Source organism: Pleurodeles waltl, chromosome 3_1, assembly GCF_031143425.1.
Source record: "Pleurodeles waltl isolate 20211129_DDA chromosome 3_1, aPleWal1.hap1.20221129, whole genome shotgun sequence".
NCBI classification, from domain to species: Eukaryota; Metazoa; Chordata; class Amphibia; order Caudata; family Salamandridae; genus Pleurodeles; species Pleurodeles waltl.
In genome coordinates this window covers 1663109560-1663136295 of record NC_090440.1, presented here as the reverse complement: position 1 = coordinate 1663136295, position 26736 = coordinate 1663109560, and the positions used below count along the sequence as shown (strand labels likewise).

At 44.4% G+C, this 26736-nt stretch overlaps 1 protein-coding gene across 2 annotated transcripts in view; it reads left to right on the top strand.

Moving 5' to 3' along the window:
• Positions 1-26736, top strand: part of LNPK (lunapark, ER junction formation factor) — a 478990-nt gene that overhangs the window by 329078 nt on the left and 123176 nt on the right. For both annotated transcript variants that reach the window (XM_069225395.1, XM_069225396.1), the window contains exon 9: positions 15917-16132. In XM_069225395.1, the coding sequence (XP_069081496.1) occupies positions 15917-16132 (216 nt within the window). The remainder of the gene's footprint in view (positions 1-15916; positions 16133-26736) is intronic.

Here is a 26736-nt window from a genome sequence, read left to right as displayed (position 1 = left end):
AGTACATTCCATACGCTTTCCAAATGAATTAAATTAAACCTATTCAAGGAGAAACTAACAGGCTTATATAGAAACATGACGTTATGTTTCTGAAGTCTCTGCCTAAGTGCTTCCAATTTTATATATGTAATGAGCAGAACGGCAAACATAATAGCTCGAGTCGATCATTCCACTACTTCAAGATTGAAAAAAATCTGTGAAATTAATGTGTACTAAGGAACCACTTTTACTATAAAAACATGTTTTACAGGCAAAAAAAGACTAGTTGTTGAAGGCTAGCTTGCCTCAGTTGTTTGCCACCTCCAGACTATGACTGATCTGTTGACTGGAGCTGACAGTCCTAACTGACTCCTTCACAGATGCTCTGCATCATTATTGCCGTCCTGGACACTGCTGTTCAGAGCCTTCCCTCTGCCTCAAAGAGTCAGGACATTTGGGCTATGATCCTGATGTTTCAACCTTTGACCTGGCTCTCCATAAGAGTGACTATGGAGCTTCTTGGCCACTTGGCATCCTGCATCCTTCTTGTAGACCATGTAATGTGGCACATGTGGTATCTGAAGTCTGTAGCTTGCACAAAGAGAACGTTTCAGATTTCATCCATGTTTGAGGAAACTGCAAAAGACCTGTAGAGGTGGCTGCTGGACTGCAGTTGGACTGGTGGCAGACCACTCAACCTGCCCCACCCAGAGCTAACGGTCGTGGCAGATGCATCATTGATGGGTGGAGAGGACTCTGTTATACAGTGTAAGTCCACTCCACATCTACTTGCAGGAGCTGTGGGTAGTTTGCTTGCCACTAAAAGGGTTTCTCCCTTTTTGATCAGGGAGGTGGTGGGAGGGATGTATAGTTTCTCATGAATAACACAACTGCCCGGTGGTACAGCAACAGCCTGGTGGGGTGGGTTGTGGCTGTAGTGCAGGGAGCCTCTATGCCTTTTGAACTGGTTGAATCGTCGGGCATCTCCCTGGTCATACACAGGTTTGAATGTGCTCACTACTAGTGAGTAGAGGTCCTTGCATAGCCCTGAAAAATGCCCTTGACCAGTTTTCAGGCACACGAGCATGCTTAAACATTTTTTGCATTTTAATGAATGAAAGGGGTATTTACCTAAGCCACCCAGAATGTATTTTGAACCATGTCCGGCGTACCTATTGATAAAAGGAATACCCTAAGGTATTTTAACACCTTTTGGTTCTTGGTTATATCCAGGCTTAGACTTCCTTAAGAACTCCCTCGGAGAAGAGGTAGTCTGCCCTGGTGGTACCATCTTACCGGGGTGTTGTAAGGTTGCCGATGATGAAGTATGCCACATAATGTGGGAGAAGCCTCCTCGTCTAGAAAAAGCTGTTTTCCCCGATTTTGTTCCTAGGGTTCCATCAGGATGGTAAATAAATCCTTCCCTATTGCTTTGTAAATTGTACTCCTTGTGTTCGGTCTTATGGGCCTATCTCTTATGATAGGAATATCTGACACATCTGCAATAGACCAGATCATACAGGTTGGATAGATTATATTATCTTTGATATCATATCATAGAAGGACATAATAGACCTGATTATTGTTGAACGCCATGATAGTAATGATAATGCCCTTAACAATGAAGGGGTCACTTTATTTCGCTGTAGTTCCCTTTGCCATTTCCTAGGAGTGAACTCGCACTCAAATAAGACTACCAACAAAGATGGGGTCTTTATTGCAGCACCCTGAGATCTCAGCGTCCTTGTATAGGACTGTGGCTGACTGAATGGCACTACTGTTGCAAAGATTTAATAACTATTGTAGTTCCAATACTACTGTCCGCAACCACCTTTTTTTTTTTTTTCTTTTTTTTTTTTCTACCACCTCCTTAAAACAATACACATGGTAAGGAAGCTGAACACCGGCACCTTTTAAGAATATGTCCTGGTTCAATAATGAATGTTAAGATGCCAAGAGCGCTTTGATTTTTGCAAAAATAGAGACCCCATTAGATTTGCGAGAAATGTCAATAAGTAAGCACTAATTTGAGCTAAGAGGAAGTGGGATGATGAAAGCTGGTTGGATCTTACTAAGGCAGTAAGGACAAAAGACTGTTCTGGCAAATGGTAGTCACTATAATCGGATCACTCTAGACGTTTTCACTAATCCCACAGACATGGATAGACCATTTTACTAGCTTATATTTTTCCAATGAATATCCTTGCAGTGATGATGACTTAACCTAAGTAAATTGTTTGCCTGTGACTATTGAACCTTTAAAAATAACTGTAACAGAGAACTGCTTGTTGGCTAAGTCTATATCCCCAATAATGCTTTCAGGGCTTTGTAAAATACCTGAAGGGGGCCACAAATTTGGGACCCCTGTGTTAAATTTCCTCGTGCCATTTTGATAGAATCTAAAATATCTCCCATATGGGCAGGGTCAAGTTTTTTTTAAAAGAGTTCAAGAGAAAGTCCAAGCATCTATTGTTTCGTAAGCCTTATAAAAGTTTACACAATTTCTGTTGCCAGATCTGAGACAAATTAGAAGTTTGGTTTGAAGACATGCTATTCTTACCCACTTGCAAGTGGGTTTTGTGAAAACTAAGTGCAGTCAATCCAGTCTTTAGGTTTAACTCAATATATTGGAAATTATAGTCCTAGGCAAGGGACATTCGTGCATTTGTGTGCTTTTGATCTGAGCTCACATAATAAGCTCTGAACAGTCTTGTAAAGAAGTAGGAGTCCCAGAAATTACTCTGTATTTTCTGATAAGATTACACACCTGATGGAGACTTCTAGTTGCAGATTCCTCACCTTAGAATTTTCCCCCCGCGTCATACTGGATCCGGAGATTTTTTTCTTCGAGCAATATTCTTGCGCGTCGGTGATGACGTCGGGAGTAGTATATAGATGCTGCCTCAGCACAGTGACAGCAGTTCTTTTCTTTCCACGCCATGCGCTGGTCCGGATAGAGCTACCCTTGTCTCTTTTTGACCAACTTCGACCCTTTTGTCGAGTTTTTGGTGAGGTGTTTTTTTTTTTTTTTTTAGTGCATTGAGGATGTCCCCGAAGACCGGTTTCAAACCGTATGAGGATTGTCGGCGCACGATGTCAGTGATGGATCCGCATCGGGTCTGTTTGTGGTGCCTGGAGCATAACCACAACCCGAAATCGTGCTCAGAGTGCCGGGCCATGCACCCGAAGGCCTTGAGGGTGCTGTTCCTCAAGCTTATGGCGGCCCGGCGCTAGACTCCGCGTAGGTCCTGGTCTCGCTTGAGGGGAAGGTCTTTAGACGAGTCACGTATCCACCATCATTCTTCCTCAAAGTCTTCGGGTCAAGGTAAGAAGTCGTCGAAGAGATCCTGTCACCCTTTGACTTCACCCAGTCACTTGGCTGATGCAACGCGGGAGGAGCGTTGACTCTCGAGGCCTCGGTCTTCGGAGCCTGCTTCTGAGTCTGCTCCGCACTCCCCTGAGTTTCCGGGAGCTGGAGTGATCCCTGCCCAAATAAAGGAGTTTTATGAGGCCATGCGCCCCATTTTTGGGCAGGCCAACCCCTATACTGTGCCTTAGGGCCCAAGGGGTTCGATCGGGGGGCCTTTCGGTTCTGCGCTGGCAGCTCCGACTCCGGCCACCGAGGTCCCCTCTGGATAATCTCTCGTAACCACACTGACGTCAGTCGTACCATTGAGACCTTCCCCGGGGCCGACTCTGCCTCCTTCTGGGATGGGGCCTTTAAACCCCAGGTCGGATTCTGACCATTTTTCGTATGGGTGCAAATTCAGGGAAGGATTGGAGTGGTCCCTGGACCCTTATGAATACCAAGAGGACCCTCTCTTGGACTGGGCACAGGAGTTGGGAGAGGCCAGTGGCATGAACACTTCTCCAGACGCTGGCATGCTGTCTCCTCCTACCATGGCTATGGCGGAGTGAGCAACTTATTCAGTGGTGGTCAGTAGGGCGGCTGAGGTCCTCCGCCTTGACCTCCCTACTGTTCAGGTCAGGTCTAATCTTCTGACGGAAGTGCTTCAGCCTGGGGCTTTCACATCTGAGCCCCTTCTGCCATTCAATGAAGCGCTCACCAATGTCCTATTGGGTAGTTGAGCCAGGCCCAACACAGAGGCTCCTGTGAACAGGGCTATTGCACGCCGCCATCTGCCCGCTACCCTCCCAAACTGACCCTAAATTCCTGTCCCAAAACCCCACGCCTGAGAGCCTTGTCATCCAGGCATCCTCTGGCGAATTTCCTTCCGCACCCCAGGATAGGGAATCAAAAAGGCTGGAACAATTTGGGAAGAAGAGGTTTTCTTCCTCCAGTCTCACGCTGCAGTCAGTGAACTCCACATGCCTTTTGGGCTGCTATTCCCACTCTGTAAATACGGTTGTGCAAGTTCTGCTGTAGATACCGGAGGAGGCCCATGCTATCATCTCCCAAGCTGTCACTGATGGGAGAGATGCAGCAAAGTTCACAATTGGATGTGGGCTGGGCACGACTGACTATCTACGTAGATCGGTTGCAACGACTGTGGCCTTGAGGCGCCACGCCTAGTTGCGTACATGTGGTTTTTCGGGGGATGTCCAACAGACTCTTATGGGCATGCCCTTTGATGGCTCCTGTCTCTTTGAAGACCAGGCAGACTCTGCTTTGGAGAGGTTCAAGGACTCCCAGGCTATGACTCTGTCCCTTGGCCTTTCCACTGCCCCTCACCCCAACAGTCCACCTTTTGCCCCTTTCTTGGCCCTGGCAGGGGCTCCCAGTCGCGTCCCTATCCCTGCCACCGTGCCCCCCATGCTGTTCAGCCACTGTGGCCAGAGATGCGGAATCCCACGTGGGACAGGGAACCAGAGGTCTTCCCAGTCCATCCTTGCCCCTGCTGCAGCCTCCAAACCCTCCTAGTGCGTCCCCTAACTCCATTCTACTTGGCGGTAGGATTCGCTATCACCTGCCCCACTGGGAATCCATCACTACCGGCAGGTGAGTTTTGCAGATGGTTTGCAGGGACTACTCCCTCCTCTTCGAATCTGCCCCACCAGCCATGCCTCCATCGGTCAGCAGTATTCCAGAGGTTCATTTGGCACTTCTACGCCAGGAAGTTGCGGCTTTCTTGGCCAAGGGAGACATAGAGATGGTCCCTGCCCCAGAAGTACGTTGTGGTTATTATTCCCACTACTTTCTGGTGACCAAAAAAAGACAAGGACTTTCATCCTATCCTAGACCTTCGGGACCTCAATCTATTTCTCAAGAAGGAGAAATTCAAAATGCTCACCGTCTGCCTTGGACCCAGGAGTCTGGTTGGTAGCATTGGACGTGCAGGACGCTTATTTCCACATTCCCATCCTGCCTGCCCACAGACGTTACCTACGATTCATGGTAGGTCACGAGCAATTTCAATTTGCCATGCTCCCCTTCAGCCTTACCAGTACCCCTCAGGTGTTCACCAAAAGGATGGTGGTGGTTGCAGCTAATCTGTGCAGGTTGGGGGTTTGTCTTCTCCTACCTCGAAGACTGGCTATTGAAGACTCACCCCAAAAAGTCGTCAGACTATGGCACACCTCCTGCACACACTAGGGTTCACTATAAATGTGCCGAAGTCACACCTGACTCCCTCTTAGGTGCTCCCTTTCATCAGAGCTGTTCTGGACACAGTGCAGTTTCGGGCCTAACCTCTCGAAAAGAGTCCAAGATACTCGGGCTATGATTCTGATCTTTCAGCCTCTGTCTTGGGTTTCGGTGAGACTGACTCAGGCTGCTGGGCCTCGTGGCCTCCTAGTGACACATGCCAGATGGCATATGCAGGCTCTGCGGTGGGATTTGAAGTTCCAGTGGGTGTAGCATCAGGGAAATCTTTCCGACATGGTCCAGATCTCGGAGGGTACTGCGAAAGACCTGCAGTGGTGGCTTTCGAATCCGCATTGGGTCCACAGCAGATCCCTCTCCCTTCCCCAGCCAGATCCATCCATAGTGACAGATGCATCACTTCTGGGATGGGGGGGGGGGGAGATGGGAGAGGTGGAGATCAAAGACCGCTGTTCTCTGGCAGAGTCTGGGCTTCTTATTGATCTTCTGGAGCTCCAGGCTGTCAGGCTTGCATTGAAAGCATTTCTTCCTTCTCTCAAAAGGAGTGTGGTCCTGGACCCTTTATCATGAGGCAGTACACCTCTGGACACACTTGGAACATCAGGACATTACCCTGGTGGTTCAACATCAGGCAGGCTCTCTGAACCATAGAGCAGACTAACTCAGCTGTCGATGCATAGCCGATCACTAATGGCGTCTCCTTCCGGAGGTGGTACGAGGTCTTTCAGCAGTGGGGAGAGCATTGGTTAGATCTGTTCGCCCCCGCAGAGAATGCGCAATGTCAGCTGTTTTGCGCATTGGAGTTTCCAAGGCAGCACTCGCTCGGAGAGGCTTTTTGTCTCGAGTGGAACTCCGGCCTCCTTTCTGCCTATACAACTTCTGCCCGAAGTTCTCAAGAAGATCAGAAACGACTGGGCCCAAGTTATCTTGGGGGTTCTGGACTGGGAACAGAGTGTGGTATCCCAAGCTATTGAGCACGGCCACGGATCCTCCACCCAGACTGCCTCTTCAGGAGGATCATGTTGCAGCAGCAGGGGACAGTTCTCCACCCGAACCTGTCCAATCTCCGCCTTCATGTGTGAGATTGAGGGACAGCAGTTGATTGCTTTTGACCTAGCACCCGAAGTCTGTGATATCTTGGCAGCCAGGCATCCTTCCACCAAAACGGTGTACGCCTGTTGTCATAAATTTGTGGCATGGAGTACCAACAAATTGGTTGACACCCCCCATACCAACTACCCCCCCCCCCTCCCCCCCTTCCCTCTCTGCTCTTCTTTCTGAGGTTTTGTTCATTCTTTCTTTAGCCCAGCAGTGCTTTGCTTTGGTTTGGGAACCCTTAAAGGTTATTTATCATCTGTTTCGGCCATTCTTAGGTTACCTGATCAGCCTTCACTCTTAAGTCTCCTATTGTCAATCAGTTCCTTAAGAGTCTCACCCATTTGTTTCCTCCCACTCCATTTATCATGCCTCAGTGGGTCCTCAATCTTGTAATTACTTTCTAAATGTGTACTCCTTTTTGAGCCGATGCAGAGTTGTCCATTACGGCTCCTTACTTTCAAGACTGTTTTCCTTGTTGCCATCACTTCCTTCCCAAGGTAGTTACACCTCTTCATGTAGGCCAGTCAGTCACCTTGCCTACTTTTTACACACCTCCACATCCCTCTCATGAGGAGGAGAGACTCAACCGTCTGGACCCAAAAAGAGTTGGCATTCTATCTCAGTCGTACTAAAGATTTATGGGTCGACGGTCAACTCTTTGTTGGATATGTGGATGCGAAGAAAGGGAAGGAAGTGCAAAAACGTACCATCTCTTGATGGGTACTTTTTATCAAGATGCGCTATGCTTTGGCCAAGAAGCAACCCCCAGAGGGCTTGCATGCTCAACCACCAGAGCGACTGCTGCTTCCACTGCATTAGCTTGCGGAGTTCCTGTCTTGGATATCTGCCAGGCAGCTACGTGGACATCCTTGCACACGTTTGCTAAACATTACTGCCTGGACAGTCAGGTCCGTCGGGATGGCTACTTTGGTCGTTCGGTCCTGCAGGACTTTCTAGTATGATGTTGGTTCGCAGCCCACCTCAGAGGATGGCATTGCTTTGGAATCTATTCTAAGGTAAGGTATCTGCAACTAGAAGTCTCTATCAGATGTAGAAATTACTTACCTTCAGTAACGATATAGCTGGTAGAGACCTATTCTAGTTGCAGATTCCTTACCGACCCTCCCTGCTTGCAAACTGATTTCTAGGGACACGGCTTCCCCATTCAGGGCCTTAGCTCTGGCACACCAATCCCCGTGTTCTTCGCAGCTCTGCGCTTTGGCGTGGAAAGTCATGAAAAGAAACGGACGTCAATGCGCGGAGGCGGCGTCTATGTACTACTACTACCGATGTCCTCACAGCAAGTACAATGCCAACGTCGCTCGCAAAGTCGACTGATGCCACCCACTGATGCACAAGGGTATTGCTTGAAGAAAAAAAAATCTCCGGATCCAGTCGCCTGGGGGAAAATTCTAAGGTAAAGAATCTGCAACTAGAATATAGGTCTACCAGATATATTGTTACATAAGGTAAGTAACTTGTACATTAACAGATATGCACAAGTGAGATTGGAAGGCCCAGGAGAGCTAACTGAATGCATCTCTAGAAAGAAAGGCATTTGGCAGGGATGCATCCTGGCTCCAACACTGAACGTGTTCTGCTTAAAATGTGCTGTGGAGTTTCTGCGCTCTTGCTGAAATTATTCCCCAAAACTACTTAGGTGTGTCATTCTGGCCCTCAATGATATCAAATACATCAATGGGCCAGCAAGCCCTATTTGATTGACTTGCAGACGTATGTAAACTGCATGGGCTAAAAGTGAATTCCTCTAGGACCATATTTAGGGTATGTAATCTGCCTAAGAATTTTCAGGGATTCCTCACAATGGAAGTGTTGGAGCTTGAGACCCTTGAGGCTTTTGAATATTTGGACTTGAAACTGACAGATAACATGCCATGGGCTATGCAGATAAGCAAAGTTGTCCTAAACCTACTCCATCCTGCTGCACATTAGGAGAGAGCTGAAGCCACACCTCTTTATAGCATATTACATCAACTACTTCAAGATGCAGTAACGTTCTACTTCTGCTGCTACAAACCAACTACACCCCCAGCACATGTTGACTGATTGTCTTGAACTTGTATAGCATTCTGCTTTCTTTTAGCTTGATTCATGCTATATAAATACCAAATACACATATTACAATGCTTGATTTAATTTCATCACTGTATAGCTTGTGGCCACATACCAGTTGCAGTCCAAACCCATTCAAACTTGTTTCGCTGCTGCTCCAATAGGAATAGTCAGGCCTGAACTGCAGAGCTCTGCCTCCTCTGAATGGGAGTACAATCGCCCTAGACAGGTTTCAGTCTTGTTTGGGTATCCTATTCGTTGTGCAGCTTGAGTCCTGTGACACAGTGAGCCACTGGACCAGCATTTTGGCATATCAATTGCTAATTATGGAGGCAGAAGTACAGTCTAACATGGTTGCTGCGTTACCATCTAGAGTAGAACTAGCATGGTGATGCACTTGAATGCTTCTTATGGAGAATGGCCAACACAAACTTGCATGTGACTGGTCCCTGTTTGTAGTGGTATTGTGGTCAAGCTGGACTGAATCTTGAGTGGTTGACGGGGACTGAGACTCTTGCAAGCATACCAACCTTTACCTTTGTTTCTATACATGTGCTGCCGGATGCATTGATTTTTAGAGGCCAGGTACTCTAAAAGCTCTTTGTAGATCACCCAGCAAGTTGTAAACTGTATTCTGGGCAGAGAAAAGGATTCATGACTACTGATCCTCAGAAACGGGAACATCCAGAGGCCCACCTTCCAGCAGGTCCACCTCTGTGTAAAAGCATCAAAATGAGCAGAGTGGCTAAATATGGGGTGGGGGAGAGAATAGGTACCCCGGGGAGGGAGATCTGCAAAGAGAAAATAGCTAAATTAATCACTGGGTAGCATGTAATTTGCACATGTAGATATTTAGCAGTGGTTAATACACTTTGTGCTCTTTTCCTTAAATAAAAAGTGCACTGTGTGCGCAATTCATGGTGTAATCAAAAACAATATATTTCAGTATTGAACCAGTCATAAACTATTCTTACATAACTTCCTTTAATTATCTTTATTAATGACAGATGTGTCAAATGAAAGATTGCCATTTACCTTCTGGACCAGGTTTGTTCGCTGTATATCACAACTCAAATAACATCACATACAAAAACAATAAGAATTATTACAATTCTCAATGAAATGTGTTTCCACTATTTTTTTTACTAACATGCAAGTATAGTTAGACAGAGTGAATCTGAATCATGCCCCCCTTGTAAAACCGGTTTCATGAACTTCACTGCAGCGATTAAGGACACAGTGCTAATGTTGCGAAGGAACTCGTCACACAGTTTGTATGTACAAAAAGCAATATGTTGGTATCCAAGAATCCAGCATACATGAGTACCTGAGATGCCCTCGTATACCTGTTATTAGATTGAGCCGCCTCAAGCGGGCAATGTTTACAGGCGGTACCAAACAGCCAAAACCTGACACAATATACAAAAAACAGAGCAGCTAAGGAACAACCCCCCCTCCCACCCCACCCCACCTCATAGTACACTCGCGACCATCGACTGGAGCCACAGTCCCTGAACAAGAGCCCCACTTAGCTTTGTTTCTGACAAGGATTTACAGGTGCAGTGCCAACATTGCAGGACATGAACCAAGGAGACATTGGAACAAAGGATATAGAATAGCAGACGCATCCCTCACTTCCTGGCGCTTTAAATATCTAACCAGTCAGCTCATGTTCTCGTGTTCTGACGAATTCAGAGTTTTGCAATCATGGTGGCCATATTGGAGTACAATGTGTTGTGGCAACATCAGCATGATTTTCCTTGTGGCTCATGCTGCTTCCCGCATCCCGTTCCACTTGATCACCACTCCTATGTTCAGGTTGGATACTGGTGAGAACATAATGGATTATTCTTTTGCAATTTTGTGAATGAGCTTTAAACGATCATTATCTGTACTTGTCTTCTCGAACATATGGAAGGAGTTAGTTTTTTATTTTATGTATATTTATTTTATAAAAACTCTCCAATCACTTTTAGCAAAAGTTGGCCATCGTGAGAAAGTTTGGGTTGTTAGAATGCATGCTAAAATGTCTGCCACACCAGACTATGCTAGACTGTATTAAGCGAATGCCTAGAGTAGTTTAACTCTGCTCCTGCCAGTTACAGGAAAACCTTTGCCACCCCGTTACAATTAATTACATTAAAGTCTTTCAGCACCCCAGCAATTCAGTTGTGATACAGCAGTTGTGGTTTGATGTCCTTTAAACAGGCAAAATAAAAGTGACCAAAATCCCTCTAGAAGAGGGGGGGGAATACCTTATACCACATGAATAATGCAGTGATAAATATTGTTGATGCAGTGTTAAAAATTTGGAGATTGGGGCAGTCTTTAGTTGCCAGGAATGGCTCCAGGTAACAAATACTTGACATGAAGTACAAGCAATAATCATAGTCCTTTCTGTCGATGAAGAATTGCTCCTTGAACCTTAGACACACCAGGTGTTGAAACCATGAAGTGTGACAACACAACACAACAGCAATGTCACTTGGCTTGTTCCAAAGTAGGACAAGTTATCATTGTGGGTCAGGTGGAAGAAAGCAGAGTGTAGTAGGGGTACACTTCTGTTGGGTGTTAATGTATCAAGATGCCTGCTCTAAGTGCAACCAGGAAAGGAGGCAGAACAGCAAAGGAGGAAAATCCACAGCTCATGCACCAAAATTTAGAATTGAAAGTCCGCCCTTTCCCTTCACACCAGTGCTAGAGAAAGTAGCTAGAAACATAAAAAATCCTGGTGAAAAATGACTTTTGAGAAGTGATGCTCCCAGTACATACATTACAAAGGTACCAAATTGCCTCTTACGACATACTCAATTAAATATTTGCTGCTGCTTCCACCAGACAAGAAAAGAGGCAGTCTTCATGCCACTAAATGTTATGATAGGCAGGATGCCAAGGGTTTGAAGCCATGGAAAGATTTACCAAATGTATTTTATTATTATTATTTTTTTGGTAAAGGACTAGTGGATGGTTGATTTAGATCTACTGTTCCCATCAAGGTATGAAAGACAGAATATATTCATTTCTTTAAACCATTTTTATTGATTTTGACATATTAGTTACCTTACAGTCACATAAAGACAGAATATATTCGTAGTGAACATATAGCACTTACTGTTACAAAAAATAAGCCTTGTCCATAAAACTGGTGTCAAGAATTTACTGAATGTGTAGGCCTGTTGGCAGACTATCTTTGCAGTGGCTGGTGAGTTCTTTATTCTTGTAAGGGGTAGTGTAATTGACTGAAGCCATCCTCAATGTTGTGAACTTCCTACTGCTGTGAATTAAACTGAAGCCCTGCACAATTATAAGGGTTGGTATTCCTTAGAGCACAATTCAGTGTAGAGAAACAGTGGTTCGTTCCTCAGGTTGGAGGGCCCAAATGCTAAAGCATCAAATACACAAATGGTAATGGGAGAAATTCTTGCAAATAGCCTAATCCACGGTCCATCATTTTCCACCTACTCCAACACTCAGAGACCTATTTGTCTGTTGCAGACTAAGAGGAGACAAAGTAAAAGAAATGCCAAAGACCAGCACTCTTAGTCTGAGTTATAAATTTATTAAAACACCTCAAGTATCATGCAGAGAAAAATACTGTTAGCCTTTATTTCAGATGCAACGTGTGCAACTCTGAAAACGATCACAGCATTAAAACAATACCAATCTTTGAAATTAACAGTGATTTTATTTATATATATATATATATATATATATATATATATATATATATATATATATATATATATATATAGTATTCATGCATGCATAATGCAAAGCTAAAAATAAGAATTAAAAGTACATCACCATGGGGCTTGACTGCACCATCATCTCTCTGCCAGCAGCAAGTTGTGAACCCAACTGCGATAAGAGAACTACTCAGTAACCTCCCCCCCCCCCCCAGAATGAATTACATCCATCCCCATCAAGCTCACCTCTTATATACCTTAAACAAGCTAGAGAGGATAATTCTAGAAACTCCCATCCCTCCCATATAGTGAGTTGTTGTTCAAACGCTGCCCGTACCAGGTCAGTGTTGAAAAGAACACACTAGAGGTTGGCCAAGTCTCAGTGTTTTTCCAAGACAGAGGTGTTTCCTGCCTTTCCGTAAACATTCTTAACTTGGTACATCTTATATGTGCTCTTGACTCCCCCATGTTATGTACGCATCCTTCAGTGAGAGAGCGAAAGCACATTGCACAAGCTGTGTGCTGAAAAATACGTGGTGGTGTGTGAAGCTAAGCACAAAACGGAGGCAGTGGTCAAGATAGAGCTGGGGGTAAAATAGAGATAGCATCACACCATCTTATGCAGATCAATACTGACCCGGCTGCTCAAGGGAACAGTCTGTCCCAAACTGCCAGGCAAGGCTTCATGCAGACTGGAGCACAATGGAACACAGGCCTGTTTCATTCTGGTCAGGCCTCATCCGGGAGATATAGCTTGTATCCTGTGGAACAATGAGCATACACTTGACCACTAGGGTAGACTCTTTGCAAGCATTCATCCCATCACCTTCTGTGTTGACCTAACACCCTATGTATCCATGGGTAATCACTTTGCCACAGAATCCCAGCTGTATTTCACATATGAGCAAAGTACATCTGTAAGATCAATTGAGGGCCAATGATCTGCCCACAAATATCCTAGAGCTAAGTGCAGTCAGACTGGCACAATAACAGATTTTACAAACATTCAAAGAATGTTAGTGTTACCAGCACAACAGTGTTGTGTATGTGAAAACAAGTTCGGGTTAAGCTTCTTCAACTTTCAGCATTGGCTCCTAAGTTATGGTAGTGAATACTAGTCACACATGACTATATAATGCCAGAAGCAACTAACAATATGGCGGATCCTATGATTTACTGCTTTCGAAAATTAGCAGGTTTGATGCATGATAGGGTAGCCATCATCTCAGCCATAGATTTTTCCAAATATTAAACCAAGAACCATGCGCAACGATCCTTATTTCTGCTGCATGTGTTAACCAAATGTAAAACATAGACCTTGTAGAACTATCCGATTTACAGCATCATAAACCAAGAGCCATCACCTAACCAGGCAAGAGTTGAAAATCCTCTATCACAACCCACGTCAAATTTTCCCCCTTGATATTCCAGCTAAGTCTGTGCCGATCCTATCTATCGCATGTTCATGTATGAATTATGTTCTGAGACATTGACAAGAAGCCACATATAGTGCATTGAGCAGGTACTTAATCTACTTTCGAATTTATCTTATTAAATATCACCTCACCTCTGTCTTACATTCATTAATGTACAACAGCGCCAAGGTTCATCATGCAGCCATATTGATATTTATGTTCCTAACCCTAACATAAAACGTACATAGCACCAAAAAAACAGTTAAAAACGCATTCTGGTTCAAACGAGTAAAACCTCCTGAAATTTGCCTGTTTTGGTTATCAACACATGACATAACATGGGCCGCCTGCCATATTTTCCTTATAACTAATTTAATATGATTTGCGCGGTTGGGTACGCTGCAACGTATAGCATGTGTTGTGTACAGTAACTATTATTGATGAATTTTAAGTGGTTATAGGTGTTTGAGTCTAAACCATAACTCACTTTAACTGTTTTTTTTTTTCTATGAATTTCATTTTTTTTTATGATGTACTTCATTAATGCCATCAGTTGCACGTTGTCTGGCCTGTCTATAATTACATGTACATGGCTATATTTATACTTATAATTGAGTGATCGTTTTAAAGGTTTAGAGTTGTAACATAAAAATACATTTTGTAAAAGGAACTGTATATATTTCTATTAATAAAATACTGTAGATGTGAAATGTTTAAAGCTCAGCTAGGAAAAAACGAGGGTTGGGCAATGAAGCCCCTCCCCCCAAAAAATAAATAGAGGGGTCGTGGGATTTACTTCCTACAGTAGAGAAGTATCTAAACAAAAATAGTGGGGTTGATTGAAAAATAATTAGAAGCTGCTGTAAGAAGGAAGTGAATTTGGTAAATCGTAATTTCTTAGAGGTTACTATTGAATGATGTGGGGACTTCTGTGCAATAGTGGGTGGATGAATAAAAATAGCGTTCCTACGAGAACACTGGTTAGATGGTCGTGTTGTGTCCAGTTTCATTTAGTGATGGCTCCCGCGAAATTTCATTAAAATGAACAAATACAGGTTTTTCCAGTGGGGTAAACATTGCACTATTGTTGACAAATGTAAATTGCAAATTCTTTTTATTAAGTAGAAAAAGTCATTTGAAGTTCAGCGAAATTGCAATTTTATATCAAATGGAAGATAATACCAGGTTTGTAAGCCTAAAGATTGGCAGCATTGACTGCCATCAAGCTCAAGGTGTGAGATTTATGTAGAAGTTTGTATATGTACTACAAAGCACCAAACTTCCTGTTTTTCATTTTAAAGAAGTTTGAAAGGACTTATTAGGAGCAAATGTGCTATAAGTAGGTAGTTTAATCCGTTGCAGGAGTAGAAAACCCATACAAATCGTACTCGGTAATAAAATCATGCACATAATAAGCACGTAAAAGCTATGAGATCCATTGTCAATCTAATAATACAACTGGCACTAGCTGGGACTGCTTAATTTCATAATCTCCCATAGGTATGTCATTGTGCCGATTGGATTCGTTGACCTAGATCATTATGATGCTTTGAAGGGAAATTGAGATTATTGAAATTTAAGATACAAGTTTTTAAACCTCGATAGAAGCTGTTACTGGGGAACGCTTCAGAGGTTTTAACATTGTCTACCCTTTTGTCATCATCCACAAGCTACCCCATCCCACTAGTGTACTGTACTTTCAATTTTGTGGTCTTCCAACCACGTGATGCATAAATGACATGGGCGAATTTCTGGCCCTCCAGGTGTCATTGGGGAAATTGCTCAGCTCCACACTTTGAATACATTGGCAACAGGTGAAAGTTGAAGGTTTGCCCAAGATCTCCGTGCAGGATTTGGAACCCAGTATCAAGACCTGTGTCGTCCAGCACACGGTGCTATATTCCCATTGCGTTTGCTCATGACATTTCTGATCGTCATTCCACAGAAGATCCCCATGACAGCAGTGGTAGAAAAGATCCGATTGAAATTGTGTGAAAGAAACATTTATAGTACGTGTATCTTTAAATGTTTTTCTGTTAATAATGGTCGTTTGTAATAGCTACTTTAAATATATTTGTGAAAAACTGTCATGTTTTCGTCAGAACTTCGCCAACGAACTGTAGGACAGAGAAATCTAAGTGCATCTACTCCAGCCAATCCTAACCCAGGATCCCCACAAGTGCCAGCGTTGCAGGCGACGACACCCGGTGTCCCCAAAGACTCCTCGGCACCTGGTGGCCCACCTGAGAGAACCGTGCAGCAAGTGATGCATTCAAATGCGTTAACACGACGTCCTGGATCCCCGATGCTTGGAATGGGTAAGCGGCACTTTGTTTTATTTACAGTTTACTGTTCTCTTTCGTTACCAATAAAATGGGTCATCTTTAGGCAGCATGCAAGCGCGCGAACGTTTCTTCTGAAAGAGCAGAGCGGTTATCTGATTAAGCAGGAGTTCCATATTAAATTAGCCATAACTCTCCACAGCTGGCACCTTATGATCCTGAAACCTATTGCTGTTGCTCGTTTAATTGTTATGTCGTCTTTGTTTAAATGGCAATAAAACGTTGCAGTATCCTGTCATCAATATATAGCATACCTTTTATGTGCTCACTATAGAAGCGCCAGTGATTTATATAAATTGGATATTAAGGCAAAGCATCTAGTGTTATGTGCCTCAAACAATACCCAATATATGTTGTAAATGTTTTCATTAAAGCACAAGCATTTTGTCGTGCTTGCTTTAGGTGGATAAGAACAGAGCTGCCAGCTTTGTTTAGCCCTGCTATCCCTGAGACACTTAAACAGCCACTCTGCTCTCCTATGTGCTATTTTCTGATCTGTTTCGTGTGGTTTCCGACTTATCCTGTTACTGTTTGTTAGAAAGTTGATCAGTGGTGTTAATTCTATTTCAACCAGTGTTTGCTATTAACCAAAGGGCTTTTAAACAGCAGAATTAATATATATGGATATTTGTGAAAACTATTTTTTTGCGTTGCAGAATTTAAACAAGCATTGGTAAATGCCTTAGGTTTCTCATTTGTGATTAATAACTTTTTTGTTGTAATTTGTAGTTTCTTCACATGTTGCAAAGCGAGTGCTGCATATCAGTGATGCAGTTTTAAAAACAAGCGGTATTCACTCGCCTCCCCTCCCCCCCCCCCCCCCAGGAAACTGGCTAATGGCAACTAATCTGGTTGACAGAGACGTCTCTGGAATCCCTTGGATCCAAGAGTACTGCTTTGTTAATGTGCCAGGATTATATACCAGGGTGTTCAGAGGCCAATAGGCTTTTGCGGGAAAGGGAGGTGTAAGTGCCCTGGATGAGTCGTGGTGCCTCTCGTGGTGCCTCTCGGAGACCATGCTGCTGACCTCCAGAAGAGCCTCAACAAATAGCACCTCGTGCTCTGAGAGAAACTCTAGGTGCTCGGTGTGGGTGGATCGTTGTACACAGAGCAACCTCCCTCTTGATCTTGCACCACTCATACCCCAGAACTGAACTGCAGTGGCTAACCCCTGAAGTTAGCAGTTCCCAAGGCTCCTGCTCTAGGCAAGACTGCTGGTTTAAGGATGACAGTACTTATGTTTGTAGGCGACTGTGCCAATCCTACAACAAAATACAACTGTTGTCCCAACCCTTCAGGCTCACAAGCAGTACCTCACCAAAAACCCACAACAGTCAAAGGAGTTGTGGCAGCCTTTACGCATGGACTAGAGTGTGACATCTCAGGGAGTGTTGTGGTTAAACGGAGATTACCCCTTTCTCACATTAACAACATGTCTCAATCACATACAGGCAATGAAGAAAATGGAGTAAAGTTTCAATTGGTTTTATTTTAGTAAAACTGCAATCTACGATAAGTTGCATGGGCTGCAATGATTAGGTTAATGAACAGTGCAAGAAACAAAATGGTAAAGACGAGTCATTAATACAAAGACCTCCACCAAGTGTGTAATATGTCCTAATACCCCTAGCATGTAGGCCTAACCTCTAACCTAGAGGAGAGCTAGGTATGTTGAACCTCAATCTGCCAATGCCATGTCCATGAGAAGAGCCCCGAACCCTTGTTACCTTGAAATGAGGTCTCTAGCTCAGACTCTGCAGGGACACGAAGACTGGGTCATTGTCAAGGCGACGTGCCGCAGCGATGGCATCTGGTCTGAATCTCTCTATCTGATAAAGTGAGGAGTTTTTATACAGATCTACTTGGACCCCTGACGTAGGTTTGTTCCCAAACAGTAGATAACAAGGCGTCCTTGGGATGGTAATTAATATAAACAATTTCCTCAAAAGTATGAAGAGAGAAAGCACCTAAAGTGAACACCTACAGTTTGTATTTGTCACCTGATCTTGACACCTTAGCGCGGTGGCACTGATAATGCAAATCAAAACATGGGCCTAAGTCAAAACAAGGCAGCCATCTTTAAAGAATTAAATAAATGTGCTAAAACAGAGCAAGCTAAGTATATAAAAATCACTGGGTGATGGGGGCACTGTCGGCAAGCCACAGGCTAAGCTAACTCTTGTATCCCATAAAAAAAAATAAGATACACTACAGTGCCTCTCGAAGGCCATCCTGCTGACCTCCAGAAGAGCCTCATCAAAGAGCACCTCATGCTCTGAGAGAACCTCTAGGCGCTCGGTGTGGGTTGATCGTTGTACACAGAGCAAGCTCCTTCTTGATCCTGCACCACTCATACCCCAGAACCGAACTGTAGTGGCTAACCTCTGAAGCTAGCAGTACCCAAGGCTGAAAAAGAGGGCAGACCCTCACCCCGCCTGCCACAGGTCAAATGAGCAAGCAGTGTGGAATAATGCATTATCCTGAGACAGTGTGCTGCCCCTTCTGCCCTCTGTGAAACCGTGGTGAACAGCAGCTTTACCCCTCACTGAGGCCCTGCTGCACAGTCAACAGCCTTTCACGTAGTTTGTCACTAAGCTCCACCCTCCAGGCTAGGGAAGACGTCAAGACACTGTTTCTCATTGGGTTGGTAAATAAAAATAGTTTAAGTACTAACGAGCTTAAGTACTAACGAGCATTAACGCTTAAACTGTGGCAGCCATTTGGAAAGGGAATACTCCATTTAATGAATTAGAAACTGCAACTAACAGGGATAACATGCTGCGGGTAAAGCAATGTAGTTTTTTTTTATTTATTTTTTACTTTCAGATAGTGGAAGTCCCCCTTGTAAACATGTCAATTCTCCCTCTATAACGGGCTAAAAGGGGACATCTGAAAAGGTGTGTTTTTCAAACAAACACCACTGACGTTATATGGTGTTGTATAGTGGTCAATGCAAGCCTGTGGTGCACAATTGGCTCATTTTATTTGGTGAAATCGAGGGTAGTACGACATGCACGCTGTTAAACTTTTCCTCCTTGGCGTGGTCTCCCTTCACGTTTTGCCTCTGTTCCCCCGGTTGTGGATGTATGCTGGTCTCTGATTTTACTGTTTTTGTTACTCTGGGCACTTTACCACTGCTAACCAATGCTAAAGTGCAAGTGCTCCTTTACAAAATGTGTATGTAGCATATTTGATTTACTAGTAAGTCCCTAGTAAAGTGCACTGGAGGTGCCAGGCCCTGTAAATCAAATGCTACTAGTGGGCCTGCAGCACTGGTTGTGCCAACCACATAAGTAGCTCTGTAATCATGTCTCAGACGTGCCATTGCAGTGTCTGTGTGTGCAGTTTTAAACTGTAAATTCGACTTGGCAAGTGCACCCACTTGCCAGGCCTAAACCTTCCCTTTTCTTACATGCCAGACACCCTTAAGGTAGGCCCTAGGTAGCCCCAAGGGCAGGGTGCAGTGTATGGTTATGGTAGGACATAGTAATGTGTGTCATATTTCCTGACAGTGAACTATTGCTAAATTAGTTTTTCACTGTTGCAAGACCTGTCCCTCTCATAAGTTAACATGGGGGCTACCTTTAAATCTTATTAAAGTGTAGATTCCCTTTGGGAGCGGATAGACGTGGAGTTTGGGGTCTCTGAGCTCACAATTTAAAAATACATCTTTTAGTAAAGTTGATTTTAAGATTGTGTGTTTGAAAATTCCACTTTTAGAAAGTGAGCATTTTCTTGCTTATACCATTTATGTGACTCTGCCTGTTTGTGGATTCCCTGTCTGGGTCAGTTTGACAGTTGGGCTGGTTGCACCTCACACTAGACAGTGACACAAAGGGAGCTGGGGTATAGCCTGCATATCCTGATGAGCCATCTGTGCTAGGAGGGAGGGGAGGAGTGGTCTCACTTTCAGGTAAAAGGGATGTGCCTGCCCTCACACAATGCAGTCTCCAGCCCCCTGGTGAGTGTGTGGTGCCTGGCCTGGGCAAGGCAGGATTTCATATTCAAAAGAGACTTTACTTTGAAGTAGGCCTACTTCAAAGGAGAAATTGGGTATAAGAAGGGCACCCAAAACCAGACTTCAAATCACTTCTGGACATCAAGAGGAACCTCTGCCTGGAGAAGAGCTGAGAAGTGCTGCCCTGCCTGTGATTGTGCTTTGTGGAGCTATCCTACAGTTGCTACTTCTGCCTGTGCAAGAGGACATAGACTGGACTTTGTGGTATATACCTGCTTGAGAAGGACTCTCCGAGGGCTTGGACTGAACTTGACCTCTGTTCTGAAGTCTCAGGGCCATCAAAGTCTCCCTTACCAGCACCTGGACTCTCTGCCGAGACTCCTGCCCTGACAAGTGGTGCCCTATCCAGTCCCTGGGCCCTTGAAAGGAAAATCTGGTGAAAATTCGAGGAAATCGACTTCGGACGACTCCGGACTGACGCTGCTGCTGAATCCGGTGACGCCGCCTGCAACCGTTTCCGTGTTCTTCGCTGGAACGTGCTGACCTTTGCATGCCCGACACCGCTGCAGCCCAGCTGAAGTCTGTGACTCCGTGGAAGTCGTGGCACCACATAATGACCGCCTCTCGAAATTCGCAGATTCAACGTTTCGCACGGACGCCGCAATCCCCGACTTTGCGCATCGGTTTGTTTTCACTCTTCACTAAGGTACTGTACCTGGGAGTCTGCGTGACTCCGTGGCCGGCGCCACTGGTGTCGGATGGTTGGGAACGAATCCATCATGACGTCGGGTTAACACCTCATTGAAGCCTTTTGTGTTTCTAAGCGCTATTTTTTAATTTAATCTTTAGAAATTCATAACTTGACTTGTGTATGTTGGACTTTTGTCATTTTCGTCTCATTTCGTTTAGATAAATATTCTCTTTTTAAACCTGAGTTGTCATTTTATAGTGTTTTCATTAAGTTATTGCGTGTTTTTGGTACAAATACTTTACAACTAGCACTCTGAAGTTAAGCCTCCTGCTCTGCCAGGCTACCACGAGGGTAAGCAGAGGTTAGCTAAGGGTGATTCTCTTGTACCCTGACTAGAGTGAGGGTCCTTGCTTGAACAGGGAGGGGGTAACCTGACTGTCAACCAAAGACCCCATTTCTAACACACGCACATCGAGACCTTTAAAGAAAGACTAGCGTGCATTATGAAGAGGCACATTTATGTATGCAACCTAACGTCTGTGAAGGAGAGGAGCATGGTTACTAGACAGCAGCAGCTGTAGACCACAATTCCATATTTTTTTGGGTGGGTGATTTAGAACTCTTTCCTGTGCGCGCATGTGCTATGCAGACAAAACATCAAAAATGTGTTCTGCTTCACAAGCGGATGAAAACAGTACTTGGGCCACGGGACACTGATAAGAGCAAACACATGAGGAAGAACAGGAAATAGCATGCTACAGCCAGTAGAAATGAAGGAAAAGTAAGTGGCAAGCACAGGAACCAATGAAAAGCAAGGGATTGGATGTAAGCCCTTTTAAGATATTTATTAACAATAGATTTCACAAGCGCTGTGCAGGTGAAACCTAAAAGGGGAAATTTATGGGTTGCCACATCTTAACATGATACATTATTAGCTTAAGAATACAAGTTTTAAACATTGTCTGATAAACATATCTTGTGTGTTATCCTGGGACTGTAGAACTCAATGGCAAATATGCAATACCTGTAACAAATATTGCTGTTGTCCCTGGAAACACAAACACCAGAAACTGCTCTAAGCTTATTGGAGTGCCAAGTAACTTCTCCTTGGCCATTGACTTTCAGGGGGTGGAGATGTCCTACCGTTAAGGCTTAAACATGTAGGGTGGGATGGGGGTTAATGTCTATCTCAGGCAGCACATGTATCCCTCACAGTTATATCTGAGCATTTTGTGTTATGGAAATAATGCTCAATTACTTAAGAAGTTAATTGTCAATCTTCTGAACCCGTATTCCTGTAGTACTCTGACTTTGCTGTGTCTGCACTTTATAAGCAATCATAAGACTATTATTAAATCCCATCTAACAACCAATCACTGGAGACTGCTTCAAGAGTAATTTTACAGTACAGTTCTATATCTGGTTAAATCTCAGTTGATTGTGTTATGGTGATCATGAATGAGTACTGCTTTTCTGGTCCTGCCCTTTTTGGATTTGATTGCACAGTCTGGGACTGCCAGCTATTCAAGCAGGAGATGTGAGGGGAGAGAGGAAGTCTTATAATGCAGAAAGCCTAAGTGTTTCGTAGTTGTGATGCAGGGATCAGGACCCTCGGGTGGCAGATCACAGAAGGGGAGGATATGGGATTGTACTTTGTCCAATCCTAGGTAGACTGCATTATACATTTGTGAAGGGGGAAAGAGTTGGGACCAGACTTTGGAAAATGAAGCATACTTCTAGAGTACTGTTACCCAAGTCCAGAGTGCTCTAAAGGAGATTGTGGGTAGAAGGAGACTCTTAGAGTGGTAAAAGCCAAGTCTTATTTTTTTCTGTAAGTGAGGAACTTGGCATTTGAAAGGTTTGTGAGACGAAGGGAGTTTGAGTGCTCGGCTGCCAGATTATAAAAGGATTCTGCTGTACTTTGAATATGGAAGGGATGGTGGCCAGATTTGCTTTGTCATGGCACAACCCAGCTTTGCATTGTAAGAGCAGTGGGCCAGTTTGGTGCAGTGCATAATAGACAGTAGAACCTTGAAGTAGGAGCTGCATAGCTACCTGGAGCCAGTGCAGAGCCTTGAGATGATTGAAAATAATAGGGCACGGTGGAAGACCAAGTCAAATAGAACATGAGCCATAGAATGATGAGCCAGTTGGAATTATGAATACTATAAGCAGGGAGTCCCATATAAATTGTGTATGTAGTCAAGATGGCCTAATACTGTCACCTAGACATCCACCTTATGGTAATATTAAAACTGAAACCTCATGTATAATTATAAGGATCCAAAATCTAATTCCAATTATGATATATTTAAAATTTGAGGGGGAAAAAAGCTGCACCGGACAAACTTAGTTTCAGTCAAAAATGCAAAAAAAACATTTGCTATGCAGCAAAATGTGACACAAGTGACCATAGTGCAGTCAATGCAGTGCTCAGTTTGTGAATATATTTTATAAGCTATATAACATTGCACTATACAACTCCCAGTGGCTGTATATTTTATTTGAAGCAGTTAATATTAGGGTAGTTTGAGCAAGCTCACATCCCTTCTTATTTTCAGGCCAGTGTGGTGCAAACTTACAGGCTAAGGTTATGTATGTTCTGTTTGTTCTTTCTTTAGCCGGCCTTGCAGTGGGCACTGTTTGGCAGCTCAGTTAGCCTTTCTGCATTTACCAGACTAGCTGTCCTCCTTTAAATCTCCTTTTATAGAGCTTATTAAAGGATTGACACAATTTTCTATTCCAGTTCGTGGTATTGCAGTGGGTCCTTAACTTAGTCTTGACATTTCTTCTGTGTTCATCCTTTGACCCTATGTGTAGTTGCTTGCTGTGCCTCTTGACCCTGAAAAAAGACTTGCTTCTCGCAATTACGTCCGATTGTTGTGTGAGTAAACTGGAGTCGCTTTCAATGCAGATGCCATACACATTCTTTCAGGACAAATCGGTGCTGAGAACTTGGATGGTCTTTTTGCTGATGGTTGTGACTCCCTTCCATATTGAACAATCAATCACTATTCCAACATTCCCCCTAAGCCATCAAGAGGAGATGCTCTATCATTTGTACCCCAAAAGGGCTTTGAGTTTTTACATTTGATTGTATCAATAGCCCTTTAGTAGACATCATCTCATTGTGGGTTTTCTGTAGTGAAAAAAGGGAAGGCTGTGAAGAAGAGTACTCCTTGTGGATTGTCCTCTGCATCACGATCTGCTACACACTGGCCAAGAAAGAGCCCCCAGAGGACCCATTTTGCCAGGGCCAATGCCACTACTAAAGTTTTGGCATGAGGGGTTTCTCATCCTGATAATCTGCCAGTCTCAGACATGGGTGTTTGTGCATTGATTCACAAAGTACTCCTACCTTTACAGCCAGACCCGTCAAGGTCACTTCACCCACATGGTCTTGCAAGACTTTGTGGTCTGAGTTCATTCCCAAGACAACACTGCCTTGGGGAGGTACTGCTTTATTATCTATTCTAAAGGTGAGGAATCTGCAATTCAGAAGTACCCATCAGAAGAACAAGCTGCCTACCTTCAGTAATTCCTTGTCTGGTGGATGCTCTTATTCCACACTACCTTCCCATCTCCCTATTGTGTGGAGTGGTCTCTATTTAACAAGGTCTCAAGTTTGAGATCAGGACACTGTTGCAATTGTTTTGTGCCCTGTGCTTGAGGGCCCAGCAAAGGAGAAAATGAGAAAAGTGGACATCGGCACACATAGTTAGCACTTGTGAGGTGCTGCTCGGTCAGTTCTAGGGGGGTATTGGAACCAATGCGAGGAGCATTGTGCCACCTACTGTCATGAACGAGTGCTGAAGAGAAAACTGTGATCCTGTCTGGCTCCTGGGGGGTATTCTAAAGGTGAGGAATCTGCAGGTGAGTAGAGTATTTACCAGACAGCGTGTTACCAAATGGAAGTAGTTTGTACTTATCTGCCATTCTCAACATTTAAGTGTCTTATTTGAGTGCACACCAGTTTTTCTGCCTGTTGACGTCAATTAGAACCTGCTTATTGCTTGCTTATTGATTTCTCTGCTGGTTTCGGGTTCCATTTTTTTTTTTCACTTCCTATTCCTGTACGCCTGTTCGGACAGCTGTTGTCTGCAGACATTCTTGTAGGTAAGTAACCGAAGTCAGATTATGAATAACTGATTGCACAGCCCTTGGAGCAGAATCGGTCAGCAGTTGTCAAAGTCTAGGGAAGTGGTGAAGCCTCCAAGGCTCTCCAAGGACCAAACTCTCATTCACCTCACACTCCATTGCATTACTAGGTCAAGTTACTTTTCCTTACCCTTGACTCAATCCTAGAGAGCAGCAGAGTTTTGCATAGTCTCTCCTTCTGCGGTGCTGCTGGCATGTTACCAAGAGACCTGTACACCTGCCTGTCTGGTGTTGCATTATAGCGCTCAGTTCTGCTCGATTTCAGACTCTAAAGGGCTTCACTTCTGTCCCTCGAAAGGTATGGGGGGGGTGAGTTTCACCAGTGTGCGGGAGCAGAGCCTAGCTTCACTTGTTGGCATTTTAGGATACAGTACCTGCCTGACCAATCGTATCTCCCTCCTCCTCCGCCTCTCTGAGCTCCCACTCAGAATTGCGAAGGGGCAAGCTTTTGAAGGGCTTCACTTTCAGAAGTGAGAGCTCCAGCTCCTCCAGTGATCTGGTGAATTCATTCTCCACACCATAGCGCAGTAGGTGCAAGAGCACCTCTATGGCTGACTGCCAGAAGAGTGCTTGTTGAGAAGTTTCACTGACGCCAGTGCAGCACTATACCTAGGCGTATTTGAAAATGTTCCTACGTTACATTCTGGAGACACCAGAGTTTGACGTGGAATACCTGGCTCTGTGCCCCTCAGGTTGTCAGCTGATAATAGTTGTCTGTCTAACCAGCCCCCAAGACTATTCCTCCTATGAAATGCAGACGTCTCCTACAGCCTGTTGGAATAAAGGCAACTACAACTTGAGTTAGATCTGCCTCCGTCATCTTCACTCCAAGCCCGTAACATGTCAGCATGTTTCTTTCCAGTCTTGAGTACCAAGGTGAAATCCAGGGAAGCAGCTCCATCTCATTTTGGGGCAGTTTCTGCCTGGCCTGATTGAATTTCTGTTGTAGAGGGTATCCACTGCTGCACTGGATGCACTCTTTTGCAGAGCTGAATGCCAGACAGCCAGCTTATGTTTTTTTTTTTAATCTGCCACTTGCATTTCTGCTAACTCAAAGGCCCAGATGCACAGTGAGTTTTTATTTCCTGCATTTGGGCCTTTTGTTTCCCCTGCCCGAGACTGACATGCATGCTTGGAGAATCTGTGCTAGGGAAAGATGTACTGGGTGAGCTGTACTTAACAGTGCAGACTTGGTGATGCATGAAAGACAGTGACCTTGTGCACATATTGTTACTGCTTTTGGCTATGGACAGGGTAGGCGCACACTCACTCCACCCATGGGCCAGTCTGCTGGTCCCGACTCTAAATGGGGTGTAGGAACAGTGAGTTTTGCGGGGTGGGAGAGCCGCCAATTTACAGCAGTTGTCCATTCCCACAAAACATTAAGTGACCCCCCCCCCTTTTTACTACTTATGGGGCAGTATTACTAACTGATGTTCAGAATGGATGTAAGGGACCTGTTGAAGCCTGCTGACATGTCAAGTGGTGGTTCCCTCTTCCGCTTTCATTCTCAGAGAGGATAACTGTCTCGGTCAGTAACAAAATAAAGGGTTGCCTGCCCTGATTTAAGTAGATAGCTTCAGTTTACTGAAGAAAGCAAGTACTTGGATGGTCATGCTCTCCAATAAGCTGATAGGCCAGTGTCTGATCTTAAAGGATGAGATGTTGGGTAACCCAATGCCTCTGACACAAATGAGCTGAGTTGCAGTTAAGTGTCTGGGAGAGTTCTGATTGGGGGAGGGTGTTCATGATGGAGCATGATTGAGAGCTCGG